The following is a 22,053-nucleotide window of genomic DNA, read 5'->3' as shown; positions in this document are numbered from 1 at the left end:
TTTTTTGAAATAGAAAACTGGATAAAAATAAGGCTTTTATGAAAACACCGAATAAACAAATGCTTAGAAACACACAAACCATTTATAATTGCTAAATTAGGCTGAAATATAAGGCGCAGAGTGATAATAAATTAAGAGCCGCTTGGGAGCCACAAGAGCCGGCTCTTTTAAGAGAGCCGAGCCAAAAGAGCCAAATCTGTGAAAAGAGCCGGACTTCCCATCACTATTGGACAAAGGATTCAAATACGCCTTCTGGTGCAGTATACTTTTTCATCATCATACAGAGACTGGACTTATTTGGACTTCTGGAGTGTTGATTTGACTTTTATTGTTTCCTTGGACTGAACTACTTTAGTACTGATAAAACTGTATATGCACTGAAGAGACAATGTTATTATGGCGTTACCAGTATTGTAAACTTTGGATTCTTGTATGGTTGATTGATTCGAAAAGGATTTGGATTTGAAAATTATCCAATTGGATTCCACTCCACATTGGATAACAGATTTAGATTGGGTGCACCCTATGATATTGCAGACATAAAAAGGGAACGTATCCTAAGTAAACCATTATTCAAGATTTACTTGTTCCTCACAAGGAGGAGGGATTACTTAGTTTTTTGATATTGATCTGTGAAGAGAAAAAAGACAACACGGTTAAGCTTTTGTTATTTTGGTTTATTCATTTTCCATATTTTTCATTATTTTAGTTATCTAAATTGTTTTGTATATGTGCACACATTCAGATACAGTAAGAAAGTGTTCAAACATATGGTTTGTGAGATTCATTTGAACACCACACATTGCTCCAGTAGCCGAACCTATTCCAGCTTGTTGGCCCTTAATTAGAGATTAATAATTCCTTGTCTAAACACTTGTCAAGTGTTACACTAATATCTCAGGGTCCGTCGTCCACTGAAATGAATGGGTTCAACTAATTAAAACACGCCGAAAGCCCAGATCTGTTTACTGCAGCACTGACAGTTGTACTGTAACTTCTTATTGTTGACAGTGTTATCTAAGCTACAATATTGGCTAATTAATATAGATTTAAATATATTATTATTATTATTAATAAATATAGATTTGCTATTCAAGTTTAAATATAATCAATTTTAGCTCATGTTAAAGTTACTGTATATTTTTATCTTCAGTACACTTTAAGTCTGTGGACTAATCTTCTGGGTGCACTGATTGTTTAAAGCCCTACATGTCATTTTTCTATATTTTTCAGCTGTGACATTGTGGTATAGGTCACAATGGCCATTAATGGTCCAATTATATTCACACATAAATGCAGAGAATGATCTTCTCTATAACCTCAGCCCATTACTGGGGAAAAACCATTGTGACTATAAAAGTGGAGATGCCAGTTATGGCATTTTGTAACTTCCCTACTTTTTCTCTACAATGTACAATTGACCAGACAAACTGTAAACGGCTTAGTAGACTCAAAATAAATAAAACAACATAAATAATAAAGACAAAAGCTTGTACCAAATTAATCTGGGTGTTATGGGAGCAGTTCTGGTGAAAAACGGCTCCTCTGAGAATATACTCTAAACCACTTTTTCAAGTCCTTGGGAGGCAGAGTGCAGTACAGTTGCTATACAATTCCTGGAATTATTTACACACACTCATACACACACACACACACACAGCCTTGATACAAACCCATCATGATGCCATTGAACTAAACTGTTTTTACACACAAACACACTCTCCCCCTCTCTCTAATGTAATTGTGTTTATCACCAACGTAAACAGAAAGGCAGTGTGACCTGCCAGAATATGAGCCTATAGCGGTAATGCGGTTACCAGTGTATGAAACATAATGATGGACGATGAGAGCAACACAGCGAGAGAGTGGATTGGAGAGAGGAGCAGGTAGGATGGAGTGAGAGAAAGAAAAGATGGCAGCAGAGAAACAGTGGGGGGAAAACAGCAGGTAAACAGTAATGTAATTGCCATTAGATCAATTTGATCGCGGTCAGAGATCACTGCTTGTGATGATAAATATTGATCTGATAAAACCACTGAGGCAGAAATCAGGGCTGACATGTAAACAGGCAGAGCAGAGTGGTTACAGCTGCGCTGACTCAGACTCAAAATATAAACATGAAAGCCAGACTGGAGGAGGGCTGGTGAGCTGCCCATGGGTGAGGCATCAACCTCCAAAATGGTGGTGACACTAAATGTAGTTATTTTTCTTACTGATCAATATTTTTATGACATGAGTGTAATGTGTAATATTAAAGGGGTCCCTTGCTGTAGTAAACCCACAAATTGATATAACTTGACTCTTCTTTTCCTTCCTTCTGCTTCTGAGTTTTAGTGTCCTTCGGCCCATTGTTTTGGTTCCATGGCCCACCTATTTTGTTTCAGTTCAAATAAAACAAAAACACACTGTACACTTCCCACCCAGCAGTAAACAGGAGACAAAGTTAGAGACCAGTTGGTTAATACCAAAAACAGAGCCAAAAGATGTGAATATTTGGTTTGTCTGATTATATATTTGTTAGCAACATCTTCTTTCTGCCTTAGTTGGCACATACATACTGTATGTCTGTGCTGGGAACCACCTGCAAGTAAATGCATTTCTTGTAATACCTTGGCACTAGAAGTCCAAAACTGCACTGCTCAACAAAATCTGATGCTGCTTCCATCCTTATGTTTTGTAAAGCCTAGTCAATTTTTATAGCCTTAAATCACAAAAATGCCTCAAGGGGTTTTACAATCTATACTGCATACAACACCCTCTTTCCTTAGACCCTCAAATTGGATAAGGCAAATCTCCCCCAGGTCGGGGGGAGCAACCTCAGAAGATCAATCCCACTTCCAGGATGGACAGATGTGCAACAGCTGTGTGTACAGAATAAATCGGCACAATAAATTTATAGTATGGACAGTCAGAATTACATATTTTACACATGTGAGGAACACTGTATAAATAAATAAATATGAGAAATATAGACACTACATAAAGAAATGTACAACTGCAACCTACAAGTCAGTTCTGAGTTTAGTGTGTTGAAAGGACAGGGAGGGATAGAATATGGAATGAAAAAGGGAGAAGAAATTATTATAACAGGTGAAGCTAGCAGGAGAAAGAAGACAAGTGCTTCTTTAGTCTTTGGGAAAATTTTGACTTTTCATTTATAGCATCCAGACTTCAAGCTGAGTTCCACACATGGTTCTGCATGATTGCCCGAAAATTGAAAAAGGCATGAGACTGAATTCATACTATTTCAAAATGCAATTACAAGGCTTTTAACCGGTTGTATTTCCTGGACAGATTGACTCTGTGGAATCATGAACAAATTAGTGGAGGTTCAGTCTGGTCCAAATTTCTCCAGTGCCAGAGAGCCTTCTCTGCTTCAGAGGAGAGAAACGACAGAGGGAGGTAGGAGAGAAAACACCAAATAGACTGGCAAGGTCCCTGAAGAGCTCCCCAACTACTCTGCTGTGGGCGTGCACAAAATGCATTATAAGAGCAAAGGGGTGCGTGGACAGGCAGCAAAGTGTGCAGTGTTTCTGCAGGACACTAACATGCTGGAGGAGGCTGTGATTTGAAGTGACAAAACAAAAAGCACAAAGTCAACTTTTGCTGCTTGCATTAAGCAAAAAGGTTTTATTTTTACAAAGCAGTTGAACCAAACTTAAGTGTATTAACAATGTGTCGTTACCAAGCTTGAAATCCGAATGATTTCTACTGCATTTATTTTTTTATTTTCCCATCAGAAACCTGGAGCTCAAGCATGAGGATGCTCTGCTGAAACAAACTCAAAGATAAGCTCATTTTTCCATTGTCTGTATCTACATGTACAGTCAGTTTATTGATACTGATCACACCCATTTTTCCAGACATGTTAAATATGTTATAGGACATAAGACTGCAAGAATTAGAAACCGTCACTAATGCAATGATGTCAAAAGGGGAGGGGGGACAGTTCTCTGAACAATCATTTGATGAGAGAGAGAACATATAAAATGACAATTCAATTCTATCTTCAATTTCCTGACGTGCAATAGAACTCCACGGATTATGTTTCCTATGTACCCTATTAACATGAAGCCAGTGCAGCCTCCAATAAAAGTTGACAGACCAGATCCTCTGGATTCATTGTTGGACCTGAAATTCAAACTGAGATTGCTTTCCTCTAAATTACCATGGCACAAAATGTTCACGTACTGGAGCAGCAGTAAAACACAGTTTCATTTGCATTGAAATATTATGGGTGGCTTTTACTCACTTTGTTCCAGGTCTACAAATTGATCTGAATTCACAGTTTACAGTGATGGAAGCAAATAGCAGCAAGTGACACTGAGCGCAAATAGAAATGTCTTACTGTTTAACACCACACTGCAAAACTGAACAACTGCCTTGTTGCAGTTCAAAGCAGAGACCCCACCTGAGGCTGACTGGATAATCAATAGTACAACAAGAAGCACTTGCTCCAAAAAGAGAAAGTGGTGTCACTGTTAATCAAAAGAGCTAATTCTTACGGCTTCCCCAGTTTTCCTTCAAAAACTTTTCTACAAATAAGGAGCTTGTAAAATGGGATGTCATGATTCTCACAGAGCAGGCAGTGAAGTCACAGCCGATCAGAGCTGTCATCAAGATTCATGCATGCAAATGTTTGTTTTGTAAAGTTGTCTGAAAAAATGGTTCAGCTACTCAACAAGTTGTGATGTTTCAGGGAGTTATATATAGTTTCTTAGAAACCAAACATGTCCATTTTCTGTTTGTGCACACATTAAACCAACAAGATAAAATATTTTCATTAGTAATCTATTGTACAAGGGTGCTGGTAACTTTGAACAGAGTTATGCCAGCCGTTTCCCCCGGCTTCTAGTTGTTATGCTAAGCTAAGCTAACTAGCTCCTGGCTCAAGCTTCATATTTAAAATTCACTCTTGAAAAAAGCTAATTTGATAAAGTGCATTTTCATTAATTTAGCAAATGTCTTTGAACCATGTCTGCCAAAGCATTTTTAGTAAGAAACAACAGCCTGAAGATATCTGAGCTTGAAAAATTAATAAAGATACCATGAATTATATGATAAGAAATATTTGAGACTTTCTCCATTTCTAAACAGTTTTTCATCCATCCACGTTCCCTTTGCACTTGTCCCGATCTGACCATCTGCTGTAATTTATTCTTGTCATCTTCTTTCTTGTGCTCGTTTTCATCCCTGCTGTGAGGTACAGGAGCTGCAGCTTCATTCTCATCTGCAGACTCACAGTCTGGACACAAAGTAAACAAGCAAATTAATGAACTGGAAGAAAATTTGAGATAGATCAAGAAGATAATACAATAATTACAAGTATAGATACTCTAAGTATGTTGCTAAAAAACATAACTTACAGGAGGAAGGCTGGCCATATTCTTCATCACACTGTGGTCAAAGTCACTATAGACATTGTTGTCTTCAGTAGGGTCATCTGCCAACACGTACAACTCTCCAGCATGGACATCGGATACATTTACCTTTATGAAGAGACAGACGGACGGACGATAGCCAATTATACTGTAACACGTGCAAACAACATGAATGGATCCATCTTGCAGAACTCTCTACTTTCACAGTGCAGGTATGAGACACACCTACCTGAAACGTTTTAGGGTTGAAGCCCAGCCAGAGAGTGTATCTATAATCCCAGGAGCGTACGGAGTAACCCATGACCTTTATGTCTTTAAGGTCAGGGAGGTCAGAGTTCATCTAACAGAAGAACATTCAACTTTAAATGGATCTGAAAGTGATCAAAATACTGTAGAAAGCTGTCTGTGGTGCTGTCACATCTGCAGCTGTCAACTCATTCTGCAAGCCAGCTGATGAGCTAATGTCGGCCGGCCAAGCTACTACTTACAGAGATTAAGCTGTAGCAGGTGCAGCACTGATTCAAAGTTCGTGTAAGTGCTTGCTCTACATCTGCTCAGTTTTCAAGACCTTCCCTTATTTTGACATTTTAAATTAACTTTATGATCAGCTTATTAAAAGCAACAGTGTGACATTGTTGTATTAAAGACATGTTGCTTGCAACTCCTGATCGGTACAAAAACTATAATAAATTTCACCTTTAACCAACTCATGAACATTTACATTTGCTTTTCTAAACAGTCCATCGCTGGTACCTGTGGTGTATCTGCAGGTCGAGGGTACTGGCTGAAAGATACTGCCTCCTCATTTTTTCCTGTTTCTACATGTTGGAAGGTGTAGGCAAGATTGTGTCCTTCAGTACACAGCTCCTCCTGAAAGCAGGAAAACAGAGGGGACAAAGGGAAATAAATGCCACAGTCAATTAGATCACATTTATGTCAGTTTTTACTCAAAACTAGAAATGTCAGCATTGTGGTGGTAGAACAGGAAAGCTCTGGGCATGTCCCAAGTTAGTAGGATTCCTCCTCTGGGCACCATGAATGTCTTTAGTAAGACTAAAGACATTCAGACTAAAGACTAAAGTAATAATTTCATTGTACAGGGAAACACGTTTCCTAACCGTGCATATGACAAATAAACACTTTGAACTTTATATAAATGTCATGACAATTCATTGAACAGTTGAGATATTTCAGTCTACAGTGACCAACAACGTTATCCTTGCAGCTCTGCCACTAATAAACAATGCAAAGAAAACTTTACCATGATGGTGGAGTCAAAATCAGGCAGCAATCATGACTCTTTTTCTGTCAACTACAAATTTTTTAATAATGAATTCACTTTTATCTCAATACCTGGAAAGAAACGTCAGCACAAGGTTTAGGTGCTCTGAGACCTGCCATGTGGGAGACTGTAGGAAAAACATCCACCAGCTCCACTAACTGTCTTCTGACAGTGTCATCTGCAAAAGAAGAGAGGTCAGACTGGTAAAGTTTTATCAGGCCATTGAGAGATAAATAGTCTAGATATCCACTAAATATTACTGGACACTCTGCACTTAAATTTCATCATCATTGCACCATTTGCATCTGAGCGAAAAAAAAACTGTCTGGAGGCAAAATTTCAAAGTGTATCCCCGTCCAAACACTTTTGCGTTTCCCCATGCATATCAAAGACCCTATGAAAGTCAGGTTGGCATAGTCATAAATGTTTTATCAAGGTTTATATGAGCATGTTAAATCTGAACACTTAAATCAAAATTGTTTCCTTTTGTGATTTAATGTTTCATATTATCGATACAAATTTTATTTGCCGTCAGTGAAAGGGCCTTACACTTAAAGTGGTACTCTGACTGGGTTAAGACATCAATAAAGGGGAAAGTAGACTCTCCCAGCCAATCATACTGCGCGGTGAGACCAGGAACGTAGAAGATGAGAGGGACACGTGTTGTCACATCAAAATTCGAGTACTTAGCCCAGTCACCGTGTTCTCCTAATGACCAACCTGCAACAAGAATGAGAAAAAGAGAAAAGAACAGGATGCATCAGTCTACAGTCGTTTGAGTAGGTTATCCCATTCTCCCTGACAGAATAGCTCAAGCTCCGTCAGACTGGATGGCAAGTTGTGAACTGTCATCAGGTCTCTCCACCAATGTTCTGTGGAGTTTAAGTCTGTGCTTGAGCTGAGAACTCAAGGACAGTCAGAGACTTGTCCTGAAGCCACTCCAGCCACCACCATGCTTCACCGTGGGGATGGTATTAGCCCGGTGATAAACATAGTGTCCACAGTTTTGCTCAAAGTCTTACATTTTTTATCTCATCAGACCAAAGAATCTTTTTCTTCACATTTATCAACTCCTCACTCCTTCTCATGAACCGGACTAACTGACTTCTCACACTCTGCTGCTCAATGCTTCACGGACACTTGGCTCAGCGACTCCATTTCAAACAATGCAATACAAGTACCAGGCTTCCAGGTATACAAAATAGATTGCATAATGGAGTAATCCGGGAAAACAAGAGGAGGCGGAATCTGCTTCTACATAAACGAAGGTTGGTGTAAAGATGTCACAGTGTTAGAAAAAACTTGCAACTGCAAACCATTTTACTCTCCGAGAGAGTTTTTGTCATTTATTCTGGTTGGAATGCAGACCCATGCTAGGACACTACTGCAACTGGCCAAATCAGATAACTGGTGTGGAACTGAAACATCCTGACTCTCCACTCATTGTTCTAGGGGATTTTAACAAAGCGAATCTCACCCACATGCTGCCCAAATACAGACAGCACGTCGGTTGTCCCACCAGGGACAAAAACACACTGGACCACTGCTACACAATAAAAGACGCCTATCGTTCTGTCCCCCGCGCAGCCCTCAGACTCTCTAAACACTGCATGGTCCATCTTATGCCGATCTATAGGCGAAGTGTAAAAGCTGTGAAGCCTGTAGTCAAAACAGTGACGAAGAAGGCAAAGTCAGAGCTACAGGCCTGCTTTGACTGCACAGATTGGAGTGTATTTGAAGCCGCGTCTACAGACCTGGTTGAACTCACTGACACTGTGACATCTTACATCAGCTTTTTGTGAGGACGTGTGTGCGCACACCAAGACCTTCTGTACATATAACAAAAGCAAGGCCTGGTTCAGAGTAAGACTCGAGCAGATTTGTTGTACCAAAGAGGAGGCCTACAGAAGTGGGGACAGGATCCTGTACAGGCAGGCCAGGTACAGATTGAGAAGGGAGATCGAAGTAGCAAAGAGGAGCTACTCTGAAAAGCTGTAAAAACCAGTCTTCAGCCAACAACCCCTCATCTGTGTGGAGAAGCCTGAAAAACATCACTAGCTACAGGAACCCCGCCCCGCTGTGGAAGACCATCAAATGGCAGATGACCTGAATGTGTTTTACTGTAGGTTTGAGAAGCACAACTCCACACCCCTCACCCACCTCACCACAGACTCAGCAGCTGCTCCCCAAGCAATCATATCCCTTCCCCCCCCAGCCCCCCTGAAGATCTGTGAAAAGGATGTACAGTATCTTTGTATATATTTAGCTTAAAACCTCCATGTAAACTGTGGGTATATGAACATATATTTTATAAGTACTTTATTTTTCCTAATGCACATTCCTTTTTTCTTCTTTACACATTATTTTTCTTTTCTTGTTTGATCAGTCTTATCTTGTTTTCTCACTGCCTTATTGAAAAACATTGTACATACACATTGAGAGCCACTGTACTGGAGTCAAATCCCTCCTGTGTTCAACACACCTGGCCAGTAAAGCCGATTCTGATTCAAGCCCTTTAAATGATACTTTGCAAACTCCAAGCAGGTCTTTTATTCAAAGTGGCATGTCACTCTACCATAAAATCCTGAGTGCCAGAGCCCTGCTGAGATGGTTGGCCTTAGAGTCGGTGCTCACATCTCTGCAGAGGACTTCTGAAGCTTAGCTTTACCCTGGTCTATGCCTGACTATATGGATTTATCACAGAGGCCTACAGAGGGTTCTTGGGACTTCATGGTTTGGTTTTTGCCCTGGCGTGCAGTGTGAATTCTGGGACTTTACATACTTTATTGTGTGCCTTTCTAAACTATGTCCAACTCAATTGAGTTTGCCAAGTCAAATCAAGTTCTAGACACAGCTCAAGGAAGATTCGAGTAAACATGAACCACCTAACCACATTGGTCGAGAGTCACAGCAAAGGGTCTGTGTACCTTTGTAAATGAGAACTTTCAGTTTTCATTTTTAATAGATTTGCCAAAAAAAATAAAAATAAAATTTAAAAATAACTTTTCACTTTGTCTTTATGAGTTATTGAGTGTGAATTTATTGGAAAAAATGACACTTGTATCCATTATAAATTAAATTAAAACCACAGTAAAGTGCACTTCAAATGAAGAGGTTTGAATTCTTTCTCAAACATCTGGATATCATACAAATAACATTTTAAATACAGAAATACTGTGGCCTATTTGACAGTCCATTTTACTGATGTTTTTGCCACTCAGGTTTGAAAATTATTGCAGCTGATTGGGCTTTACTGGGTATAAATCAAACAGTCACAGAGAAGATTCACTCCAGCACCCTCCCCTGAAGGAGACATTAAAGGAAATTGAGTTTCCAAGTCACAAAGTTTTTGAAAAAAAGAGGAGGTGCTGAGAAAGGGCTGTGTTTTTAGAATACAGGGAAAACGTGGAAGGCAGTAATGGTGCATTGTGCTGTTACAACACTGCCATCTGGTGGTAAAAGGCAAGTACCCCAAAAATATTTATTTAAAAAAGCTCATTAATACACTTAACTTCCTCAAATAATGCATCTGGGGTACTCATTAAATTGTACAAAGGTAAGCAATCGAGTCAGTGTTTTAATTAGACACCAGCATTTATGCCATCCCCAGGCAGTTTATGTGAAGCATGTGGCCACTAACCATGATCAGAGGTGAACACCACCACAGTGGTGTTAGTCAGCCCCAGGTCATCAAGAGCACTGACCAGCCGCCCAACCTGAGCATCCATATAAGAGACAGCAGCATAGTAGTACTGACGGATTCGCAGCTGGGAGACAATGACACACAACACTACTGTTAAATCGATTATAGACAAGGAAAAACATATTATGCATGATTAACAAGTGTTGAAAGCAGCCAGTTCATACCTGGAAGTCTTCAGGTACTGGCCCATAAGGGAAGCTAATGTTTAATTTTTGGACATCGTCCCTCTTCCTCACGTCCACCCATGGGTTGTAGGCCACTGGTGGAAGGCGTTTGGGGACATCAGGGTCAGGGGCCAGGGTCATTTGTTCTATGGGATATAAGCTCAGGTACTCCTGTAATATACCAGCAGCAGCCTTTAGTTAAAATTAAGAGTGGGTACAGGTACAAAACTATATAAAGTAACAGGTGGATCTGCATTATGATGAAGCTGTTTTCCATTGGCCCAGATACTGTTATGCAAATGACTCAGTTGGCCCACTTTTCCAAAAATGTTGAACCCAATCTAAAAAAACATTGTGGCATAATTTCTGATCCCAACTTGAACACTGAGCACTGTGTGAAATCTCTGGTTCAGTCCTGCTTTTTCAAACCAGTAACATTTGGACTGCCCCAGCAAACTACAGATCTGACTACCTAACCCCTTTGTTAATCTCCCTCAGCAAATCTCCAGTGGTTCACAACTCTGCAGTGAGGCCTTTTACAAAAACAAAAACTAGATCACACAGTCCCTCCCATTTAGCTTTCCCCAACCAGCTTCGTGTTAGTTAAAGGGCTGATTGACATGTAGGGCTGTGACATCACAGTCAGGAAACTAAAAGCAGTTCTCCCTTTGACCACTGCAAGAAGCCTCATCTCCACGGCAGAGACTTGTGGCTCTTCCAAGTTCTTAGACTGAAAAAATTTACGTGATGGAGCTTTTGCTGTTGTTGCATCTAGAACAGCCTCCTGAGGCCAAACTAGTCACATCCATGTTACTGAAGCCAGAGAGAGCAACCTGCTGTGTTAACTATTACTGAAACATTATATACAGGTATGTTACATCTCAGGCAGCGCACACAGGCTCCACAGGTGTTAATATGAAATCATGTACCTGTGGTATCCTGAAGGGTATGTGTGGTTTGTGAAAGCCCACAGCTAAGAAGAAAGGATCATCTTTGTTGGCACGACTCTTCAGTAACTGTACTGCCTTGTCTGTGCTTTCCAGATCAGGGAGGGTTCCCCCGGGCTGTTCTGCCACATCCACTGCACACAATAAGTTAGCGTGGAGTTTACCATCCTCTCCTTTACACACCTGTAAGGTTTTCACACAAAATATTGAAAGTCAAGTTTATGCACACTTCCTGGTAAGATCTACACTTCAGAAAATTTGTTTATAAACTGTTGCACATATATACATTATCATTCACTGTTGTGTTCAGAAGAAGAAGTTCACCGTTTACTGTTAGCTCTTATGACAGAAATATATTTGACTTGTTAGCAGAAAAATGATCAAGTATGTTCTCAGTTAGCTGCCAACATCGTCTGTCAGCTGTCTGGTGCTGAGTATGTAGTGCACAATGGTTGTGCAGAGCTTTACTGATGAAAACAGCTGCTTGGTGTCTATGGACACTATAAGAGCAGCGAGAGTGAACCAATACAGTACGTTTACCATTGAACACATAAACAATGTACTGACACGTGGTATAATGCTCCGTAAAGAGGAAGCAAGCTGCAGATTCATACTGACAATTCTTTTTAGGTTCATCCCTACAAGTTACCTCTTTCACGTCGATATTGGACAGTTTTCTTGTAAGACATCTGTGTTAGTCTCTTTAAAGAGTAGTGTCAACTGACTTATACTGTTCATTTAATAAATGTCTGATTATATTCATTCATTCATGCTATTTGTTATAAACATCGTATTATATACTGTAGCTTTCTTCATGGTAATATACACACATGCAAAGTGAAAATCTTTTATGCTTATTTACTGTTTCTAATACAGCATTGTGCTAATGTTTTGCAGTAAGATTTAAAAGTACTGGGGAGAGAGGCAGAAAGAGAAACATGATTTTTTTTTTCTGCTGATACATTTTGCACATACTGTACACAGGAAAACACCATCTAAAGCATGTAGAGGAGAATGAGGCAGATACCCACTGATAATCAGCAGTGAATAGAGAGCATGCAGTTTTATATCTAAAGCATGTAGAGGAGAATGAGGCAGATACCCACTGATAATCAGCAGTGAATAGAGAGCATGCAGTTTTATATTCATCTTAAATTCTGGCCCCCCCGAGACACCCTCCAATCCAAAGGTCTCCAAATGCAACAGCTGAGCCCAGAAAGGAGTCCCCTATGTTATCTGGATTTAAAAAGAGACTGATTTGGCAGATTATCTTTCTAATGTCAGAGAAAAAAAAACAGAGACACATGCTAATCAAGCACAGGTTCAGTGGCCAATAAAGTTCAATGAAGGAAACTTTAGTTTTAAAAAGTACTAAGGATCATATGTGGTCACATGGTCCCTCTGTTGTTTTTGTTTTACTAGGTAAGTGTTGCACTCTGTTGTGTTTTGAGTTTAGTTCGTGCAAAAAAACCAAACACCAACTGATTTCACATTGAACATGAAAATGGGTGTGTTTTATCAAGATGATTGTAGTCTTGGTTTCTGTGACGCTCTGACTAATTAACTGAGGGGAACCTCTGTGTATATAGATGGAATGTTGGCATGCTTCCTCAGATACCTGAAGCAAACACTGCCAATTAATAAATACTTTATTACACCCCAAGATGGATTTTTCATGTTTTTTTTGTAATGACTGACAATTTAAGAAAGATTAGGAATGCGTGGAAAGCCTTTTATGATGCATAACTGTTAAAACTCTGTAATGTGACTGGATGTCTTTACTTCTAAAAGTCTGCAGTGAACAAGAATAGTGTTGAAATCGTTAGCAGATTTAGTGCAATTGCTTAGTTTAGTGCATCATTTCCATCTCCATAGGAAATAATGACAGCTGAAGCCTAATGGTAGTCCTAGAGTTTTATTATGACCGTTAAAAGGGGCTACTATCAATTTTCAGATCCCCTAAGAAGCCCAGCTGGATCCTATTTATGAAATATTTGGGAAATGTTAAGAGCAAAGTCATTTGGCTTCCTTCAAACAGGAAACAAAACATAATCATAATCATGCCTGAAAAGAACCGTCATACTGCATTCTGTTTTTAAGATTTGTCTTGTGAATTTAATGAGCATTACATTCAAAGTGGATGGAACATTTGTGGATGGAACCTTTTTTTTTACGTGTTGATGCTAAAATATTTAGAAATTATATGAATAAATGCAAAAAAATCTCATCATTTACTAGGTAGCCTAGCAGACCTGCATCACTCCAAGCTAAATGAACTTCTTGTGTGCATACGCAGCAGATGTTGAAGGTCAGTAAGAGAAATTCTGTTTGTACCTTTTTCTTCTCGTATCTAAATGAAGGTGGGTGGTAGGCAGGGGTGGACCAGCTGTAGGGGTAGTCATCAGTGTAGTTAGAGGCAATTCCTAAAGAATGAAAATACAACACAACCACATTTACTACTATACATTGGACAGACAAAAAAAGTGTCCACACATTTTTTAAGTTAAACAAATTTACACAGAGGGGTATCTTCTCAAAAATGCACCTCAGGCTCATCATTAACCAGGTGTTTATCTGTAATTCTTACTGCAGCTTCAGTGGTAACCAGTTCACCAGAGATCACACACACCATGAACTTTTTTTTGCATTATCCCCCCAACTTTGACTTTTATTTAACTTTTATATTATTCATTTTACCTGGATGAAACACTTTGCCCACAGACATGGTGAAGTACCCCCTATCTTTAAAATACTGTGGGAGAGTTGTGTAGTTCCCTGAATGTACTCTCCAGTAGGAGTTGAAGTCATAGAGCCTGGTTGTATCTGGTCTGCGACTAGTTAACATGGACGTACGACTGGGAGCACACACAGCTTGCTAAGAGAGATAAATAAACAGTCACAGACTTCTATGAAGCTACATAATCCAGTTAGTCTCACATCCAAATATACTTAAATGCTTTGACAATAAGCAAACACAAAGAACGCCAACTGACCTGTGCATATGCATTGAGAAAAACTTGACTTTTGGATGCTAGCTGGTCAATGTTAGGTGATTTTACCACAGAGTCCCCATAACAGCCCAGTGATGTCCGCAAATCATCTGCTATTATGAAAAGGACATTTCTCGTCTCTGAAAGCAACCCAACAGTTAATTATTCACAGCTTCACTGCTTTTAAATGGACATACTCAACATTCAGGCATAATTTCTAGACTGTTGCTAAGGAAAGCTCAAGAGCAGCTGGGTTAGAAAATTAAAACTATAATAAAAACAAGATGCTGTTAAAGACGCTTAACAGTTCATAGTAAATTAAAAGTAGTGACACTGGTTAACAAATACTGCAGAAAAAAAGTGAGAATCTAGCAGGTTTGACAATAACTCAACCCAGTTTCAACACAATAAACCCACAAGGCAAGCAAAGCAACAAAACACATTCTTTTAGTTAAATTAAGTTAAATCAGATAATTCTAGCTACAGTGAGTAAACGAGCACTCATTATCCACTAATGTCAGCTAATTTATATGATTAATGTTAGTGTAGAAAAACTGCCAGTCTTCAAGTCTGTACGATAACTAATCTGAAATGTATTAGAATGTAACTATATGTAACTTCCACACTGAATAACACTGACAAGCTTTTCTCCCTATGTAGTCAATATTTCCTACAAACTACCTCGTCTCCCAAAAACAGCAAGTGCCAGTGTGTGAAGACCCAGGAGCAGGAGACATACACGGAAAGGCGTACACATTTTGGTCTGTTACTACAAAGACACGATATCCTTCAAATAAAGTTAACACAAGAGTGAACGTCACATCCCTACGGTACTATCCATCGGCTCAAACACGATGCTACTGTTGACATCGAGAAGGGTGGGAGGAAAAAAAAAAAATCCTTCCTGATTATCGCGTCACTCCATTGCTGCGTTCTCACTGGTCCACTCAGCAATCGCCCCGCCCCCAAACGTACATTATATTTGTTAAATGATATGTCAGTCATTTGGAATACTTATAAAGGGAATAAGAGAAGAGAACGGCATCTATATGCTATACGTTCACTGTTTTGTGTCTGTACAAGGCCTGTCTGCCATTTTGGGAACAGATAACTGAAATAAAAAACTCAATTGTAGGCTTCAAATAACTAAATGAGCTCTCAAACTAAAAATCTTCCTAGAAGTGGAAGACAGGGCAAATCTTGCTCCCCAATATACAGTATATCAACATGCCACAGCCGACGGGACAACTGAATGACCTAGACACACACAGTACACACACGATATACTGTACATTTAATAAGTACATAGTTTTTCTTTCTCTATTTCTTTTGAATTGTCTAATTATTTAAATAATTATAAAGTATGTTTTGATGCTTTGGCAATATTATTTATTAAAACTTTCGTGCCAATAAGTCATTTGAATTGAGCTGAACTCAACTGAATTGAGTTATAGTATATACAGTATAGCATTGTATTTTATATAAATATATATTAACGTAGTGTGTGGCTCATTTTGTCTACATTAACACAGCTGTAGCTGAGAGATGGAGAACTCAATATTTCAGTAATTACATTTTCTATCGTAAACATTGTTAAATCGTAAGACAAATTACAGGTAGTGTTATTAAACTGACTACTATGGCTCGAGTCTGATGCTGAGGAACATAAATGTTATAATTAAAATAGCTTTTCAGAAATGTATTCGAGAGTTTCGAAAGTTGGGTGCATGCGCGTGACATCAGTCTTCAGTGAATTTGATATGGTTGTTGGAGTGAGCTGTCTTTTCAAAAATAGACGATCTTTAGCAACAGGCACTGCACAGCTAAACATGGCAGACACCGCAGCTAAACGTGAAATTGATCATGTTGAAGCCGATGAATTATCTCCGAAAGTCAAACGGGCGAAAGTTGACAATGAAAATGGTCGAGGAGAAGCTGGAAAGGATTCTGAATCGGAAAATGTTTTGTCTGGCTTCGAAATATCCGCCGTTTTGAGTGATTCTGCTCGGGAGAAAAACATCTTTATCCATGGGAAGGTATCTAACTAAATTAGTTAACCTAACTTTGTCGTTAAAAAGTAGTTTGCTAACGCTAAATATAAATCCGTGGTTTTCGAGCTGAATGAGGAAGAGAGCTGTTGCTGCTAAATGAGGAGCTTTTTATACTTAATCTCACTGAAAGCCGTGTCAGTAGCTGGAGGCATTTAAAATTGACATCCGGTCAAGTAGCCGATTTCAAAATAATGAATTACTTAATCTTCTGTTATGCGATGCCATACACGTCTATAGTTAGTTAGGTATTAGGGGAGATTCTTAGAGAGAACCGTGTGGCTAAATAAAACGGTTGAACATGTCACCACCAGCTTGCTGATCAGGAGGCTGTAGTCATTCTGGAGAAGACTCCCATCAGACAAGACACCCTGACTGAGATCTTCAGTGGCTCCAGGCTGATGCTGGAGATGAGGAATGACATCTACAGCACGTATCGGCTCCAAGCTCCCCCTCACCTCAACGGTGAAGTCAAAAAGACACAAACCAGCTGAAGAGTTTGTGAATCCAGCAGACACTTTGGCCTGCTGCAGGAAAGTTAAATAGCATGCTTGTGTCTGTTTTGCAGAGCTTAAGACTACAGTGGTGTGTCCAGCTACAGAGAAGCATGTAAACAAATACCAGCGTCAGGAGAGTTTCCTGGTGGAGGAGACATTGGAAGACTATCAGTCCATCACTTTGCCATACATTCGGGAGCAGAGTTTCAGCATCCAGGTCAGTGTCCTGAAATCACCTCCTCTGGTACAGTACCCCCTTTTCAATGCGCAACATTACCTGTGTTTTTGTCATTGCTTTCACCCTTCAGTGGGTTTACAACATCCTGGAGAAGAAGGCAGAAGCTGAGAGGGTAGTTTATGAAGATCCAGACACAGAGGTTGGCTTTGTTCTCCTTCCTGATTTCAAGTGGGACCAAAAACAGGTGAGGGACCAAGAATACTGACTACATTAGAAACCATGAAGTTGTAGGAAGGACACGGACACACGTCAAGATTTGGTTTCCTTTGGCCTTGTGGTTCTCAACTTTTTATACTTTTAGGACTCACCTTTTTATTCATATAGGAGTGAACTTTACCTCAGACTCAGCAGTCAAGTTATAGAAAGAACATGATTTAAAACCTGAGTTTTGCACATCTGTAATCAGGACTGGGTAGTTAACATAAATCTTCACCACAAGAATATCCTCCCCTTCCAGTTGATATAATTTTCAAAAGGGTTTTTACTTGGCAACATTTCTGTGGTGACACAAGCTGCATCCTTCTTCCCTGTGCTGCTAAGAGTTATCTTCTTAACTATACTGTACGGGAAGATACTGTATCTGCACAGAGGCTAAGAATCGCTGACTATACCTTTTAAATGCAGCTCTCTAATACAAACAAAGTGAGAAAGAGCCAGAGCAGAGTAACTGGGAACCACACCGTTCTAGAATATCGGTCTTCCTCTTTCAGGTAGATGATTTGTACCTGATCGCCATAGCACATAAGAGAGACATTGGGAGTCTCAGAGACTTGACATCAGAACATCTACCGCTGCTGCATAACATCTTCCAGAAAGGAAAGGTGAGGTTACAATTATCCCAGGGTTTTTCTGAAGGAGTCTTGTTGGAGGAAAAGTAACATCGGTGCCACTGAAGTGACCTGTGATCATTATAAACATCCTCCCCATCCAACCTAGAACTATATAATCTATACTCTTCATAATGAAAGATTCATAGGAAACAGCTCTGGTTGTTGAACGATAACACAAACAGGATGATAATATCAGTGTAATTATGATCTAGGAGGCCATCATGCAGCGCTACAACCTTCCAGCCAGTAAACTGAGAGTCTACCTGCACTACCAGCCATCCTACTACCACCTCCACGTCCATTTCACCAAGCTGGGCTATGAGGCACCCGGGTGCAATGTGGAGCGCGCCCACCTCCTCTCAGACGTCATCCAGAACCTCCAGTCTGACCCCCAGTACTACCAAACCCGTACCCTGTACTTCCCACTGAGAGCAGACAATGGCCTGCTCAGCAAGTTCAAGGAGGCAGGGAGATTGTAGCACACTGTACTCACATGCACTGTGTTTTTAGACTGTCAAACCAAATCCAAGCTTTTTACTTTCTTTTTTTTTTTGCTTGCTTGACAAATAGCAGATCAGTTGTATAGCTACATATCTGTTCTCTGTGAAAGAGTATTTCACACATCAAGTAGTTACTCAACATTTTATGTATGTTTGAAACACGTTTGGATAAATCATTTGTACATGTTTGAGTCTGACTTCTCATTAAGGTGCTTTTATAATCATTTTCATATAATTCCTGTTTTTATTATGAGAACAGTGGAGAACACAGGAGAGGACAGGATTCTTCTCTCCCTTTCTGTTTTCATGTGTTTTGTATGGTTTGACTTGCTGACTGAATTAAAGTCATTTTTTTCTACACAACCTGTCCTTATAGATTGATTTAGTTTGGAATGATGGATTTAATAAACTGATGTAGCTAGAAGGAGTTTCTAGAGCCTGTGAAAATGGCCAAGTTGTCATCTTGTTCTAAGCATTTTGCTGAATCAGGTGACATCTTGATATTTCAGAGATGATCTCCTCTGAGATGTCTGAACAGGCTATAACTGTGTAATGTAGGACAATCACTGTATTCCAATACAGTGACCTTTATCTATAGTAGACTTTTTTACATAGACCTTTTTCTATAGTAGAGATTTTGACATCAGTTTTTGACCTTGTACACAGTTTTTTCTTATGATGCTCAAGTAAACCAGTGGACAATGGACTTGAGGAAAGACGAGTAATTTCTTAAAATCATTTTAAGATGCAGTGAAGTACTCACTATCACACAGCTACAGCAGTAGATGGCAGCATTAATCCTGAAATATTCATCTTATATTTGTTTATTTTACTGTGAAAGGGTCTTAATGCAAAGAGGAACACAGGCATTCTCTGGACTTTATGCTCAGGTCTCTGCCTTTTCTTAACAAAATGAGCAAATAGTATGTTAGGTGCCTTAGTTTGGCAGGTTGTGTAAACCCAAGACTACCAATTTCTACATAATTATATTTAATTAAACTCTGTTTACGTTCTTGAGGAGCTGAGGTACCTTGTTTTGTTGGACTGATACCCACAATGCCAGAGGTCAGAGTTGCTTTGTAAGTAGTTGGTGGTGGTAGTAGTAGTAGTGCTGCATAGACAACCTGGTTTTTCACACCTTGAAGATGTTCAGACTTTCTTTGGTAATAAGCATGTTTCTGCCAGCGGACATCATTTTCTTATCTAAAGTCAGGCGGCGCTTTGGGTTTACAATGCGTTCAAAGGTTCAGTGTAAAAATGAAAACCAATTACCAGGACAAACATCAAATTACAGTGTATTTATCCTGGGCGGTTGTGGCTCAGGAGGTAGAGCAGGTCGTCTCCTAACCGGTTCGATTCCAGGCTTGTCCAGTCCACATGTCGAAGTGTCCTTGAGCAAGACACTGAACCCCCAGTTGCTCCGGTGATGTGAATGCTTGTGAGTGTGAATGGCCAAATAGTATGAAACCGTTTTGAGTGTGCTGCAATGTGTAGAAAACGCGCTATACAAGTATAAGACCATTTCTAACTTTAGGAACAACTTGTTGACCACAGTACTTTATATCAGCCACAATAAAATAAAACAAAAAGTTTAAGACACAGACAATAAAACTTTAGACAAGAAGCCAACTAAAAAAAAAAAAAGCGTTTTAAGTAGTGACTTAAAGACAGGTAGATCCGTTGCTGATCTAATATTAACAGGTGAAGTGTTCCACAGTTTTGGGGCCATTGCGGCAAAAACGCTACCACACCAGCGCTTGCGTCTAGCCCATGGTGCATCTAAAAGAAACTGACTTGGGGACCTAAGGGATCTATCTGATTTGTGCCGGAGTTCACTGAGGAAAGAAGGGGCCAATCCATTAAGTGCCTCAAAAACAAATAACAGAAACTTAAAATCGATTCTATAACGGATTTGAAGCCAGTGGAGAGAAGCCAGAATAGAGATAATGTGATCTTGCTTATGTGTACTTGTCAGCAGACGGGCAGCCGTGTTTTGAACCAGCTGGAGACTAGAAAGGGAAGAGCAATTAACTCAGGAGTACTTATAGTGGAATGAAATGATAAACTATTCCTCATTGATCATTATGTCCAGGAAAGAACCTTTTCGTGGTCTGCTGAAGATTAAACTACTAGTCAATTGCAAACTGGAAATAGGCTCAGTTCCAAGTTTACAAGCTGCATTATGGCCATTATGAGGAGAAGCACATTTATTTAAAACCACAAGACATCAGTGAGTGCATCAGTGGAGTTTTGAAAATGAATGTGATTTATTTTATGGATTTGTTTTTGGCTAATAAACACAAATGATGGACTCATGAGTGTAAGGTTTTGTGGCTAAACTCCAAATGTTAGCCTATATCAGGCTAGAGTGTGGTTTTACAGTGCGAGTTGTACATCAGAAACTACATCAGTTAAGTTTCAGGAGATTCCGAGGCGCCTCTGAACGCAGCACCGTGGAGCTGAGGACACCTCGGCAGAGCTGAAATAAATAATCCAATCAGAAGTGTACGAACAGCACTGATGTCTTGGCTTCAGGCTCTGAGGGATGACTTCACTCTGAGGCCGTTTGAGAACCATCACACACGGTGAGTATCTCCGCCGTGTCCGCGATCAGCTTCGTCTCTGTCAGGCAGCGACTTTAACTGTTACGGAGCACGAAGTGAGTTTCTGCTGCTGCGGGGAATTCGGATGTTTGATTGGTGATCGATACACGTGGTCGATACAGTGTCCTGTAGTGATTTGCTCTGGTTTATGCAATGACCGAAGCAGCCGAGGAAAGAAACATCGTTTTCTGTTTGTAATGGGTCGATGAGCAAATGGTGGCTTGTTTTTGGCTGTAATTATTCTGAGAGTCCATGAGGCCCGGCAGTGAGTTTGTAGGCGTTTTATTTCAGCAGTGTGTGTGAAGAACTGAGGCTTATTAGTTTTATCAAATGTTCATGTTTTCATCAGGGCAAAAAAAAAAAGTTGAGGAAAGTCTTTAACCATGAAACAAAACTTTGCCTAAAAAGTAATAAACTCTACTCTCAAACAAACATTGTTTTTCTGTCACGTGATTCGTTCCCAGTATAATCAGTTCTCAGTTAGTTTACCTATCATGATTTATTTAGTAAGAATTAGGGTCAGTAAGGTGCATTTCAAGTTATGACTAATGTGTCAATGGGACCCTGGTGTTATAATCCATAGCTGCTCTTAGCATGTCTTTTTTTTTTTAACAACAGGTCTAAATGTGAAGTCTTATTCTTATTCTGTCCTTTCTCAGTGGTCAACCATTCTCTCTGTAATGCTGTCACATCAGTGAGATCACACACACGCACACACACACAGGCACTGTGTGAGCTCACTGTTTGCTGGAGGCAGGTCAAGGGCGGTCCAGATTAAACAGTAATTTTTCACTGTGTGGGAACATAGACACTGACTGGCTCAGAACAGAGTCGTGCTGTCTGTCAGTGTGTGAGGGTGGAAGGCTCAAT

At 39.8% G+C, this 22,053-nt stretch overlaps 3 protein-coding genes across 3 annotated transcripts in view; 2 read left to right on the top strand and 1 right to left on the bottom strand.

Annotated features, from left to right (window-relative positions):
• Positions 1 to 3,601: 3,601 nt before the first annotated feature.
• On the bottom strand, positions 3,602 to 15,765 carry ids (iduronate 2-sulfatase). Its single transcript, XM_020595564.1, has 13 exons — positions 15,149 to 15,765; positions 14,471 to 14,607; positions 14,175 to 14,352; positions 13,812 to 13,900; positions 11,460 to 11,660; positions 10,531 to 10,701; positions 10,304 to 10,430; positions 7,213 to 7,383; positions 6,735 to 6,841; positions 6,135 to 6,251; positions 5,611 to 5,721; positions 5,367 to 5,489; positions 3,602 to 5,245 (listed from the first exon to the last, which is right to left on the bottom strand). The coding sequence occupies exons 1-13, from the start codon at positions 15,222 to 15,224 to the stop codon at positions 5,102 to 5,104; spliced, it is 1,752 nt and encodes a 583-aa protein (XP_020451220.1). The 5' UTR covers positions 15,225 to 15,765; the 3' UTR covers positions 3,602 to 5,101.
• A 316-nt stretch (positions 15,766 to 16,081) lies between these two features.
• dcps (decapping enzyme, scavenger) lies at positions 16,082 to 18,831 on the top strand. Its single transcript, XM_020595491.1, has 6 exons — positions 16,082 to 16,503; positions 16,830 to 16,980; positions 17,084 to 17,229; positions 17,321 to 17,434; positions 17,961 to 18,071; positions 18,293 to 18,831. The coding sequence occupies exons 1-6, from the start codon at positions 16,165 to 16,167 to the stop codon at positions 18,557 to 18,559; spliced, it is 1,128 nt and encodes a 375-aa protein (XP_020451147.1). The 5' UTR covers positions 16,082 to 16,164; the 3' UTR covers positions 18,560 to 18,831.
• A 2,198-nt stretch (positions 18,832 to 21,029) lies between these two features.
• Positions 21,030 to 22,053, top strand: part of LOC109957523 (uncharacterized protein KIAA1211) — a 45,576-nt gene continuing 44,552 nt past the window's right edge. Inside the window, exon 1 of the mRNA XM_020595459.1 lies at positions 21,030 to 21,165. Coding sequence (XP_020451115.1) covers positions 21,101 to 21,165 — 65 coding nt within the window. The 5' untranslated portion in view covers positions 21,030 to 21,100. The remainder of the gene's footprint in view (positions 21,166 to 22,053) is intronic.

The sequence above is a fragment of the Monopterus albus genome, unplaced genomic scaffold (assembly GCF_001952655.1).
Source record: "Monopterus albus unplaced genomic scaffold, M_albus_1.0 scaffold27.1, whole genome shotgun sequence".
In the NCBI taxonomy this organism is placed as follows: domain Eukaryota; kingdom Metazoa; phylum Chordata; class Actinopteri; order Synbranchiformes; family Synbranchidae; genus Monopterus; species Monopterus albus.
This window is presented reverse-complemented; position numbering and strand designations above follow the sequence as displayed.

Bases quoted from the DNA above. Each gene is read 5' to 3' on its own strand.
- ids (XM_020595564.1), bottom strand. From the start codon at position 15,224: ATGTGTACGCCTTTCCGTGTATGTCTCCTGCTCCTGGGTCTTCACACA. The intron at 6,252-6,734 runs GTATTGAGATAA...TCCTGCTTTCAG, and splicing joins GTGCTGACGTTTCTTTCCAG to GAGGAGCTGTGTACTGAAGG. The intron at 5,722-6,134 runs GTACCAGCGATG...TTCTTCTGTTAG, and splicing joins GACCTGCAGATACACCACAG to ATGAACTCTGACCTCCCTGA.
- dcps (XM_020595491.1), top strand. From the start codon at position 16,165: ATGTATTCGAGAGTTTCGAAAGTTGGGTGCATGCGCGTGACATCAGTC. The intron at 16,981-17,083 runs GTGAAGTCAAAA...TCTGTTTTGCAG, and splicing joins AGCTCCCCCTCACCTCAACG to AGCTTAAGACTACAGTGGTG. The intron at 17,230-17,320 runs GTCAGTGTCCTG...TTCACCCTTCAG, and splicing joins AGCAGAGTTTCAGCATCCAG to TGGGTTTACAACATCCTGGA.